The sequence below is a fragment of the Pipra filicauda genome, unplaced genomic scaffold (genome assembly GCF_003945595.2).
Source record: "Pipra filicauda isolate LSUMZ 115617 unplaced genomic scaffold, ASM394559v2 scaffold111_size4109106_pilon, whole genome shotgun sequence".
Lineage (NCBI taxonomy): Eukaryota > Metazoa > Chordata > Aves > Passeriformes > Pipridae > Pipra > Pipra filicauda.
In genome coordinates, this window is record NW_024103563.1 from 3,698,781 (window position 1) to 3,711,167 (window position 12,387).

Genomic DNA, 12,387 nt, shown 5'->3' on the forward strand with positions numbered 1-12,387 from the left:
TACTCTTCTTTTAATGACCTCTTGTGAAATGGTTTTGTAGGGTTTACATATTCGTGCTTAATACACCATACAAAATGTATTAATCTGTGTGCTCGTTTTGATATGACATCTGTGCATGAATAAAAACTGATTCAGTTGCTTTGCCTGCTCACGTTTATCATATATCATATTTTCCATATTTCATGTATGACATGCTTCTTAAAATCATTTCATGTGAAGTTTTACTTTAGTTTTTACCAAACAAAAGGAATATCGCATGAGAAACAAATGCACATGTTCCTTTCTCTTTTCTTTTCTTTTTTTTTTTTTTTTAGTATTGACTCAGAAAAGCTCTTGCTCTTATTGGCTTTGTGAGTGTGAAGCATATCCGAATTGTGCATGGAAGATATAGATTTGAATTTATTCCAGTTGCTTCACAGTTTGCACATCAATTGCCTGTCACTTAAAGGAATTTTGGGTTCTGCATGAAATAGCTCTGAGTGGTTTAAAAAAAGATTTTAGCTATATAATGTCACTTTGCACAAGTTTATATTTTTGTATAGGTTCAAATCTGAATAGAGCAACAATAGAAATTCTTAAAAGGATAATTCTAAGAGTTGCACAAAGCAGAGACATACCTAAACAGGCAAAATAGAGCTGATATGAATATTTCAGAAGTAGCACATCAGAAAGTCAATAGGAAGTAAGAGAAGAAATTTTGATGTGGCTTTATTTTTACCTTATGGATTCCTTTGTTGTGTTTTCTGTTATTCATTGTTTGCAGATTTAGTTGCTATGTGCTTTCTGTCTTTCATTTCATGTTGCTTTTTGGTTTGGACCAGTTATCAGCATATGGCTCGATCCTAATTTTTTTCTTTCCTTTTTAAAATCTTCTTTTGCCCCCTTCATCCCAACTCATGCAAACAATTGTACTTGCTTTTTGTAATATTACAACATTTACTGACCAATTTTCTTCTCTGGTCTCTCTGTTTTTTAATCATTTTTGTTGATTTTTATGTTTGATTTTAATTTAACAATTTAAGAAACAGTTGAACGGAGTGCAGGAGCGACAAGATCCCTGCCTGCTACTTACTCATACAAGCCATTCTTTTCAACACGGCCATATCAGTCATGGACAACAGCTCCAATTACAGTGCCTGGGCAAACCAAATCAGGCTTTACATCCTTATCAAGCTCTTCCTCTAACACTCCTACAGCTTCCCCATTAAAATCAATATGGTCTGTTTCTTCTACTTCTCCAATCAAATCCACGTTAGGAGCTTCTACCACATCTTCAGTTAAATCCGTTAGTGATGTAGCATCTCCGATTAGATCATTTCGGACAATCTCTTCGCCAATAAAAACTGTGGTATCGCAACCTCCATACAATATCCAGGTCACTTCAGGCTCTTTCGTCAGAGCGCCCGCAGTCACAGAAGCTGCTAGTCTAAAAGGGCTGGCATCCACTACCACATTCCCCTCTCGGACATCTCCAGTGACTACAGCAGGATCTCTCTTGGAGAGATCATCCATAACCATGACGCCTCCAGCATCCCCCAAATCCAACATTAACATGTACTCTTCGAGTTTGCCACTTAAATCGGTCATCACATCAGCATCTTCACTTTTATCGTCCCCTCTAAAGTCAGTGGTGTCACCTGCTAAGTCAGCAGTTGATGCTGTTTCATCCACTAAAGTCATGATGGCCTCGTCTCTCTCGTCGCCAGCAAAACATGTAGCTGGGCACACAGACGTCCCATTGCTTAATGGGTCTGTGTCACCTCTGAAATACCCATCTTCTGCCAACTTAATAAATGGATCCAAAGCTGCAGCTGTTTTTCAAGACAAGATTGCTGCAGCTGCACATTCTGCAAGTTGTGCTGCTAACGCAGTTGCTGACACGGCTGAGAGAGTGTTTTCAACAGCTACAACAGTGTCATTTTCTCCACTCAGGTCATTTGTATCTTCAGCACCATCAGCTTTCCAGTCAATGAGAACTGCTCCTGCAGGTGCTTTGTACACAGCCCTTGGGTCAATATCTGCAACTACCTCATCAGTAACTTCATCAACAATAACAGTGCCAGTATATTCTGTAGTCAATGTTTTGTCTGAACCAGCATTAAAGAAGCTCCCAGAGTCGTCTTCACTTACAAAATCAGCTGCTGCGTTACTGTCACCTATTAAAACATTGACTACAGAGGCACGCACACAGCCTACCTTTAATCGAACTTCATCTCCAATAAAATCATCCTTGTTTTTAGCACCCTCTGCTCTCAAATTGTCCACACCTTCTTCTTTATCCTCCAGTCAGGAGATACTGAAAGATGTTGCTGAAATGAAAGAGGATCTGATAAGAATGACTGCAATATTGCAGACAGATGTCGCAGAGGAGAAACCGTTCCAACCTGACATACCAAAAGAGGGTAGAATTGATGATGAAGAGCCCTTTAAAATTGTTGAGAAAGTAAAAGAGGACTTAGTAAAAGTTAGTGAGATTCTGAAAAAAGATGTATGTTTAGAAAGTAAAGGGTCGGCTAAAGTATCCAAAAGTGATCAAGGACACCTGTCTGAGGATGACTGGGTAGAGTTCAGTACAGAGGAGATTGATGAAGCGAGACAGCAAGCTTTGACAAGCCCTCCTGTATCTGTTCCAGAGAAGGTCCAAATTAAAACTAAAACCATGTCGGAAAAGGATTATAGCTTGTCAAAAGTTATTGATTACTTAGCAAATGATATCGGTAGCAGTTCATTAACAAACATAAAGTACAAGTTTGAAGAGGGGAAAAAAGAAGGTGAAGAGAGACAAAAGCGCATTTTAAAACCAGCTATCGCTTTGCAGGAACATAAACTTAAAATGCCTCCAGCCTCCATGAGGCCTTCAACATCGGAAAAGGAGTTGTGCAAGATTGCAGACTCCTTTTTTGGAACAGACACTATTTTAGAGTCTCCAGATGACTTTTCTCAACACGATCAAGATAAAAGTCCCTTGTCTGACAGTGGCTTTGAAACAAGGAGTGAAAAGACACCTTCTGCCCCACAAAGTGCTGAAAGCACAGGGCCAAAACCACTTTTCCATGATGTACCCATCCCTCCCGTCATTACAGAAACAAGAACTGAAGTAGTTCATGTTATCCGCAGCTACGAACCATCCTCTGAAGAAATTGCAGAGCATAAGGCAGAGGAGCTGCCAGCCTCAAAACCTACCCCTACGTTTATGGAGCTGGAGCAAAAACCTTCTGGGTCTATTAAAGAGAAGGTTAAAGCTTTTCAAATGAAAGCCAGTGGCAGCGAAGAAGATGACCATAAGTGTGTCCTTAGTAAAGGTGTCCGAGTAAAAGAAGAAACTCATATCACTACGACAACCAGGATGGTCTATCATAAACCTCCTTGCACAGAAAGTACATCTGAAAGAATTGAGGAAACAATGTCTGTTCATGACATAATGAAAGCCTTTCAGTCTGGACGTGACCCTTCCAAAGAACTGGCAGGTCTGTTTGAACATAAATCATCAGTAACGTCCGATGTTAGCAAGTCTGCTGAAACTTCACCACAACATGCAGAGAAGGACAGCAAAATGAAACCCAAACTGGAGCGAATAATAGAGGTCCATATTGAACAAGGTAATCAGGCTGAACCTACTGAAGTCATTATTAGAGAAACAAAAAAGCATCCAGAGAAAGAAATGTATGTATATCAGAAAGACTTACCTCGGGGAGATATTAACTTAAAAGAGTTGGAAAAACATGATGCTTTCCCTTGTTCAGATGAACAAGGTCAGCAAGAAGAAGAGGAGCTCACGGCCGAAGAGTCACTTCCTTCTTATCTGGAATCCTCTAGAGTTAACACTCCCGTGTCCCAGGAAGAAGACAGTCGCCCTAGTTCTGCTCAACTCATGTCTGATGACTCTTACAAAACACTGAAGCTTTTGAGTCAGCACTCAATAGAATACCATGATGATGAGTTGTCAGAACTAAGAGGGGAGTCTTACAGGTTTGCTGAGAAAATGCTTCTTTCAGAAAAGCTAGATGTGTCTCATTCTGATACTGAGGAGTCAGTTACTGACCATGCTCTACCCCTTAGTGCAGAGTTACAGGGGACTGATAAACGATGCAGAGAAAAAGTAGCTACTGCCCCCAAAAAAGAGATTCTCTCCAAAATCTATAAGGATGTGTCTGAAAATGGTGTAGGTAAAATGTCTAAAGATGATCACTATGATAAAGTGACAGTGTTACACTACACTGGAGATGTTAGTAGTCCAAAACATGCGATGTGGATGCGCTTTACTGAGGACAGATTAGACAGAGGTAGAGAAAAGTTGATATATGAAGACAGGGTGGACAGGACTGTTAAAGAGGCAGAAGAAAAACTCACTGAAGTATCACAGTTTTTTCGGGATAAAACAGAGAAGTTGAATGATGAGCTACAGTCTCCAGAGAAAAAGCAGCATAAAAAAAATGGCAAGGAAATACATTCTAGCCAGAGCTCTGCCAGCAGCAGCCCCGAGAAAGTTCCGCTCTCTGAACTGCCATCGTCCAGGGATGAATGGAGTAAGGTGAAGCAGTATGCACACAATGGGAAATGCTTCCCCAAGGTGGATGAAAGAAAAGCATCCAGTTTGCCCAGCAGTCCTGAAAAAAGGATATTTGTGCAACACACAGAGGACTCTAAACGAACTATGGAACACAAAGGAAGTGCTCAGCAGACTGGAGTACCTGAGGCTGGATTTCAGCTGAAGCAATCAAAGCTCAGTTCCATTAGGCTTAAATTTGAACAAGGTATAAGTCCAAGGAGTAAGGATATAACTCAAGAAGAAAAAAAACTGGATGGTCAGTCCAAAATTCCAGTAAAGAAATTGCAAGAAAGTAAGTTACCAGTGTATCAGTCTTATTCCAGAGAGAAACATGCAAAGCAAGTAGAGGTCGTTGATGGGAGGACTGCTTTGCAGAAAGAGGTGAAAATACAGGAAGACCTTGTTCCAGGTAAAGGGAAAGCTACTGAAGACTCTCGTGCTTCAGACACACAAAAACAAAGAACTGAGACGAGGAAAGGCGTGCCAGAATGCCTTCCAGAACCGCAGGCAAAAGAGCTGGCGTATGGCTCAGATTCAACAACGAAGGGACACTGGGACAAAAAAATCTATAGGACGTGGGAAAGTCCTGGAACTTCTAACCATAAAACACAGAAAGAAAAACTTTCGCATGTGCTGGTTCCAGATACAGTAAAAGAAAACCACATTGATCACGCTGAATCTAAAACTGACAAAGAAAGTGAATTTATCACTGTGACAGAGCACAAAATGGCCACAAATGGAATTCATTCAGAAGAAGTGAAGGAACTGACTGTAAAATCTCCCTCAAAAAGGGTTTTATACAGAGAATTTGTTGTCAGGGAGGGGGAACGTAATGGTGAAGTGGCTGATAAAATATCCAAAAGGAAAGAAGAAATTGCTGTGTCCCATATTCCAGTCAGAATTGTTGAGGAGAAGAGAGCCATGCTTGATGGTGTCTATGAACTTTCAGCTAAAGTATCCCAATCAGCTCTGATTAAGGAGAAGGTTGAAAGACAGATTGATTATGTGGAAGATGAAAAAATAAAGCATTCAGAAATCAGAAAAGTTACTAAGCAGCAGAGCTCAATAGGCCTAAGTCCTCCTGCTGAGGAAACAGAACTATCCCCTAGCAAATCACCAGATTCTTTAGAATGTAGCCCAGGAAAGGAGTTTCCTTCAAGTGACATAGTTGAGCCCGGTGACAGTGATTACTTGGATAAAGTTGCACCGCTAGTGAGCACTGAGGGAGTAAAAGAAATTAAGACCTTACCTGTTTATGTCAGTTTTGTTCAAGTAGGAAAGCAATATGAGAAAGAGGTGCAACAAGGAAATATTAAAAAAATTGTCAGTCAGGAGAGTAAGACCGTACAGGAGACAAGGGGGACATTTTACACAGCTAGACAGCAAAAGCAACCTCCTTCTCCACAAGGTAGTCCAGAAGATGACACGCTAGAACAAGTGTCCTTTATAGACAGCTCTGGTAAAAGCCCTTTAACACCAGAAACACCGAGTTCAGAGGAAGTGAGTTATGAGTTTACATCTAAAACACCTGACTCACTAATAGCTTATATCCCAGGCAAACCCAGCCCTATACCTGAGGTGTCTGAGGAGTCAGAGGAGGAAGCAGAGGCTAAGTCAACATCTGTGAAACAGGCAGAGGTTGAGGAGCCACAGATTGACAAAGCATTGCCTAATCTTATAAATAAGGACTCTAACAAAAGACCCAAAGGTAACAGAGTTGCCTATATTGAATTCCCTCCTCCTCCACCACTGGATGCAGACCAAGGCGAGTCAGAAAAGAAGTCCCATTGTTCCACTGAGAGTGAAATGGAGATGACCGAAGTGAACTTGCAAGATGAACATGACAAATGCCAACTGGCTGAACCTGTCATAAGAGTACAGCCACCGTCTCCTGTGCCACCGGGAGCAGATGTCAGTGACTCCAGTGATGACGAATCTCTCTATCAACCTGTTCCGCTTAAAAAGTATACGTTCAAACTCAAGGAGCTGGAAGATGACCAGAAACAAACCTCAAAACCCAGAGCCCCTGAAAAGATTGAGAAACAGAAAGAGTTAGGACATCCCACTTCTGGGAAACCTAATGAGTTTGACGTTGATTCACCCCAGAATGATGTAGTGCAAAATGGGAGTAACAATGACCAGTCTGTCACAGAGTGTTCCATAGCAACCACTGCAGAATTCTCCCATGATACCGATGCGACAGAGATTGACTCTCTTGACGGTTATGATTTGCAAGATGAAGATGATGGTTTAACTGAGAGTGATTCTAAACTTGCAGGTCCGGCAGTTGAAACCAAAAAGGACATATGGACTACAGAAGGCATTCTAAAGCAGACTGATCGCTCATTTAGCCAGAGTAAGCTTGAAGTCATTGAGGAGGAAGGCAAGGTAGGCCCTGAAGAAGACAAGACACCTTCAAAGGGTCCAGCTTCTGAAAAAGCCGGAGATAAGAGCGATAAGAAGTCAGGGGCACAGTTTTTCTCTTTGGAAGGCAGACACCCTGACAGGACTGTATTTCCTGATTCGTATTTCAGTTACAAAGTAGATGAAGAATTTGCAACACCTTTCAAAACTGTGGCCACTAAGAGTCTAGATTTTGATCCGTGGTCCAATAACCGAGGTGACGATGAAGTGTTTGAGACTAAATCAAGGGATGATGAGGCTAAGCCATTTGGTCTGGCAGTGGAAGACAGATCTCAAGCAACAACACCTGACACAACTCCAGCCAGAACTCCAACAGATGAGAGTACGCCAACTAGCGAGCCCAACCCCTTCCCATTTCATGAGGGGAAGATGTTTGAGATGACTCGCAGTGGTGCAATTGACATGAGCAAGAGGGATTTTGTTGAAGAAAGACTCCAATTTTTTCAGATTGGTGAGCATACTTCTGAAGGGAAGTCAGGGGACAAGGGGGAAGGGGATAAAAGTACAGTCACTGCCATCACACAGCCACAGGCAGGGGACAGCACTGTAGAGACAAACGTAGAGAGACCGGTAGAAACAACAGCAGTTGAACATAAGCCCGGCATCCAGGCCAGTGGAGATTGCATGGAACAAACACTTGGTAGTAACTCACTGGAGAAATCATCGGCAGCAGTAAACGCTTCCAAAGTTGATCCCAAATTGCGCACACCAATTAAAATGGGAATTTCTGCTTCCACCATGACTCTGAAGAAAGATGGCCCTGGCGAAGTGGCAGATAAGATAGAAGCTGTGATGCCAAGTGGTCAGGGATTAGAAAATGAAACTGTAGCAGTGATTGCGAGTTCAGCTTCTAGCCAAACAAGCTGTAGGCAATCAGAAAACACTGATTTTCCCAAAGATAATTTTAATAACAACAACAATTTGGATTCATCTGCTGTCCCTACAGATGATATTACCTGTAATGTAGTGCTAAAAGAACATTTGGAACCAAAATGTTCCCTCCAGAAAGCTAATCAAGCAAAAAGCACTTCAGGAAAAGGTACAGGGACAACACAAGGACACAGAGTAAGAGATAAGCAAAAACCACATGGAGAGCAGCAAAAGTCAACAGAGTTGGTAGGGGCTAGAGGAAAATCAAAGCTTCCTGTAAAGGCCAGCTCAGTAAAACAAGCCTTTTCACAAAATAATCTCCAAAGCAATACAGGGAGTAAAGTGAGAGGGGCTAGTAAGCCTGACAAAGCAAAACAAAATAATTCTTCTCCCTGTCTAGAAGCAAGGTCTAGGATTCCTGTAAAAAATACACATAGGAGTAATCTAGCTAGAAGAACTCCGGCCCTGCCAAAACAAGAGCAGGTAGAGAAAGAAAAAACAAAACAACTTCCTTCTAAATTACCAGTAAAGGTAAGATCTACCTCCGTCACCGTGACAACAGTTAAAGTAAAGAAAAATCAGCTTAGGGAGGTATGTAAACATTCTATTGAATATTTTAAGGGAATTAGTGGTGAGACATTAAAGCTTGTGGATCGTCTATCTGATGAAGAGAAAAAGATGCAGTCAGAGGTCTCTGATGATGAAGAAGACAGTACATCAAGGAACACATCCTTATCAGAAGCTACTCAAGTTTACCAGCCTTCCATTACACCGAAGTCTGCTAGAGACATGAGAACAGAGGCAGCATCTATAAAATCAAAGATTGAAAAGGCCGACAGTGAGAGGAGGAGGAGTAAGAGGACTGGTGAGAATGAAGGCAGTCAGGTTTCTGGAGCTCTCATGGCTCACCTCGTGGAGATCAAGCCTAGTTTGTAAAACTTTCAACTTGTTGATCCTAGTGCATGAACTGTTGTGATTGCCTGTGGAGTGACTTAACTGTAGTTTTCATTCTGTCATTGTCATCTGTATGTGCTGTCTTATTCTCTTTTTTCTTCCTTCAAACAAATTCTGTACTGTAGAAAGCTAGTGAAGCATGCCAAAGACATTCATGTAACTCAAAAATTGATGTAACTCAGAAATTGAAAGATGTCTTTCGTGACGGCAAATTTGTTCTGTAAAAGTAGAGAAAATAGATGATAATCTGGCCTTGGTGGTTTTCACCAATAATTGAACAACTTGTCTACAGTCTAACAGCTAGATTTGTCAGCATGTTTGGTTTCATTACACGACATCATGTAGTTGTACATTTGGCTTTACACAGGTGAAAATCTAAAAGCTGTGAAAAAATTTTGTTTTGTAGGTTATTAGGTCACACAACCATTCTAGTAAACAATATAAGCACCGTCAACTTAGTTAAACTAAAGCTGTTATTTATAATAAACTATTATCCGGTATTGTGGTTTTCCGTGCAAAACCTTTTTAATTGAGAAATTGTAAATCACAGGTCCACAGAGTCCATGTGAACGGACAGATATAAGGATGGCAATTGTAGCTGATCACCTAGGACTTAGCTGGACAGGTAAGCTTTTCTGCTTTAATATTAAAATTAGTCTTTGCTATTGCATTTTCAGGTTGTCTTTTACCAAGGACGCAGCAAGACTGCGTCAGGCTCTCCCATATTCACAGTGAGGCCAGCTTCCCAAAATGTGCAATGCGTTGCTGGGCAAAGATACCTAATGGGAAATCATTCCTTGGTCTCACAATAAAGCAAAGAGGGGCTCACAGGGAAAATAGCTAGATGTCTTTTCTCTCAAGACATTCTGCCGAGGAACTGAGAGGCTCTACCTGCTCAGGCTCAGGGCTGCCTCTGGAGTATCTGCTGAAACTGGGCAGCAGTTTCCCCAAAGCCCTGGTTGCAGGGACCCCTGCAGTGCCCCAGCAAGTTGATGCTTTCATCCTGACTGTGTGTACCTCTGCGTGTTGTCGGGCAGAGCTGGCCCTTCATGGGCTTGAAGCTGCAGCAGGCAGCTCTCACCAGTGCTGAGCTGCGCAGCAAGCTCCTAGAGGAGTAACAGTCACCAAAAAAACCCCAGAGTTCATAAATTAGCAGTGATGAGACAGCCTCCAAGGAGGGTTTTTTCCACCGTGTTCAAGTGGCTTACGGAGTGTAAATGTGATAATAGCTCACATGGATGATTCAAATTCAAATTTATGTCTGACTTAGAAAATTAAAGTGCGGGTATATAGCGCCATGTTCATTGTTATCCGTAAAGTTTGCGTCAGGTGGTTTTGTTAATATCTATGTGATCGAGAAAAGACAGTATTTATAAGCCTGACAGGATGACTGAGGGATTTGTGCATTGTTTGGTGTTTTTGTGTTTGTTTCCTTTTCTTGCTTGCTTTTTTTTGTCTTTATAGAACTGGCAAGAGAACTGAATTTTTCTGTGGATGAAATAAATCAAATCCGAGTAGAAAACCCAAATTCTCTTATTGCTCAAAGCTTCATGTTATTAAAAAAATGGGTTACCAGAGATGGGAAGAATGCTACAAGTAAGTTCAAGTAGTTAACTTTGTTGTTTATAAGTTATAGCCCTTTCATCTGTTACCAGCTTGAAGAAAACATTGTGAATGTCCTTCACAAACTACCCATGAAAAAAAGCTTTTTGTTATATTTTTACTGGAAGTCAGAAATATGTCATATTTTTTCACTATATACACAGAAAGAAATAATTTGTTCTCCACATCCATAATTGATGGGACAAGTGATGAACTTAAATTCCAGTAAAGAAAATATTTCCAATAGCAAAGAATGTGAAACATGGAAATAGACTGCCTGGGAAAGTTAGGTAGTCTCACAGTATTGTAGGTCATAGGAAAAGACTTCAACCTCCTCCTGTAAGGAGTGGTGGAGACACTGAGTCTGTGCTGATACTTTTGGGTTTATCTGTTCAGTTCACTTGAATTCCTCAAACTGAAAGAGAGGGTTTGATTTTTGTCAGTGGTGTTCGTTATCATTTCTGATCCACATACTCCTATGAACAATTTGAGTCTACTTTGATCTCTTTCACTGTAAAGGTAATTTCCAGTATTACCGTGTTCTCACGAAAAGATTATTGTAAATGATTTTTCATGATGTACTGCATGAGTAGCCTTACACGCATTATTACCTACATGACTGCCTATTCTGTTGTTCCTCAGAATGGTAAAAGGATTTTTACACTCCCTTTATGCTCCAGTAAAAGGATATTTTGTTTCGGTAGTAAGTAAATACATTCTTTAAGAACTCTCTGACCTTATTCTTTGTGTCTTTTGTGTTGTAATATAATTATACTTGGACACACTGTAGACTCTTAATAGATGTATACCTTGAATAAGTAGGCAGCTGAATGACTGCTTAGACAAATGATGGGCTTTGCTAGAACCAAAGACTTTGGGACATACCAGCAATTTGTAAGTAATGCAATCTGAATGTAACTGAGAAAAATGATTACACAGTTCTGCAATGCTGAACTTTTTTCTAACATGTTTTATTTTTTTTTCAGCTGATGCCTTAACTTCTGTATTGACAAAAATTAATCGAATAGATATCGTGACCCTGTTGGAAGGACCAATATTTGATTATGGAAATATTTCAGGCACCAGAAGTTTTGCAGATGAAAATAACGTTTTTCATGATCCCATTGATGGTAATTGAATTCCATAGTCATATTTAGTTCAGTGACATGTCCAATAATACAGTAATGTTGTATAACCGTGACTTTAAAGAAAAATTATAAGTTCTACAGAAACAGTTGTTTCAAGTGTGTAAAGGGGTTTTCCTCTCCTAAAGCATGCTTATGGTATGGTATCATAGAGTCATAGACTATCCTGAGCTGGAAGGGACCCCCGAGGATCACTGAGTCCAGCTTTTGGCCCTGCACAAGATAGCCCCTAAGAATCCCATCATGTGCCTGAGAGTATCATCCAAATGTTTCTTGAACTCTGGCAGGTTTGGTGCTGTGACCACTTCCCTGTTGCAGTGCCTGGCCACGCTCTGGGTGAAAAACCTTTTTCTAATATTCAGCCTAAACCTCCCCTGTCACAGCTTCATGCTGTTTTCTTGGGTCGTGTCACTGGTCACCAGAGAGAAGAGATCAGTGTCTGCCCCTCCTCTTCTTGTCATCAGAAAGTTGTAGACTGCAATGAGGTCTCCCCTCAGTCTCCTCTTCTCCAGGCTGAACAAACCAAGGGACCTGAGTCACTCCTGGCTTAGCTTCCCCTCTAGGCTCTTCACCATCCTCGTGGCCTTCCTTTGGATGATCTCTAGTAGCTTAATGTCTTTTGTATGGCAGTGCCCAAAACTGCCCCAGTGTTCCAGGTGAGGCCGCCCCAGTGCAGAGCAGAGCAGGACAGTCCCCTCCCTTGACCGGCTGGCAAGGCTTTGCCTGATGCCCCCCAGGACAGGGTTGGCCCTTCTGGCTGCCAGGGCACTGCTGACTCATATTCAGCTTGCCATCAACCAGGACCCCCAGGTCCCTTTCCCAGCACTGCTTTCCAGCCTCTCA

At 41.4% G+C, this 12,387-nt stretch overlaps 1 protein-coding gene across 23 annotated transcripts in view; it reads left to right on the plus strand.

Moving 5' to 3' along the window:
- ANK3 (ankyrin 3) overlaps nucleotides 1-12,387 on the plus strand; it is a 205,785-nt gene that overhangs the window by 169,240 nt on the left and 24,158 nt on the right. For 10 of the 23 annotated variants that reach the window (XM_039382705.1, XM_039382698.1, XM_039382696.1 and 7 more), the window contains 4 exons: nucleotides 1,023-8,708; nucleotides 9,348-9,422; nucleotides 10,262-10,393; nucleotides 11,386-11,529. In XM_039382705.1, the coding sequence (XP_039238639.1) occupies nucleotides 1,023-8,708; nucleotides 9,348-9,422; nucleotides 10,262-10,393; nucleotides 11,386-11,529 (8,037 nt within the window). The remainder of the gene's footprint in view (nucleotides 1-1,022; nucleotides 8,709-9,347; nucleotides 9,423-10,261; nucleotides 10,394-11,385; nucleotides 11,530-12,387) is intronic. The other 13 variants (XM_039382748.1, XM_039382749.1, XM_039382751.1 and 10 more) reach the window with 4 other exon arrangements.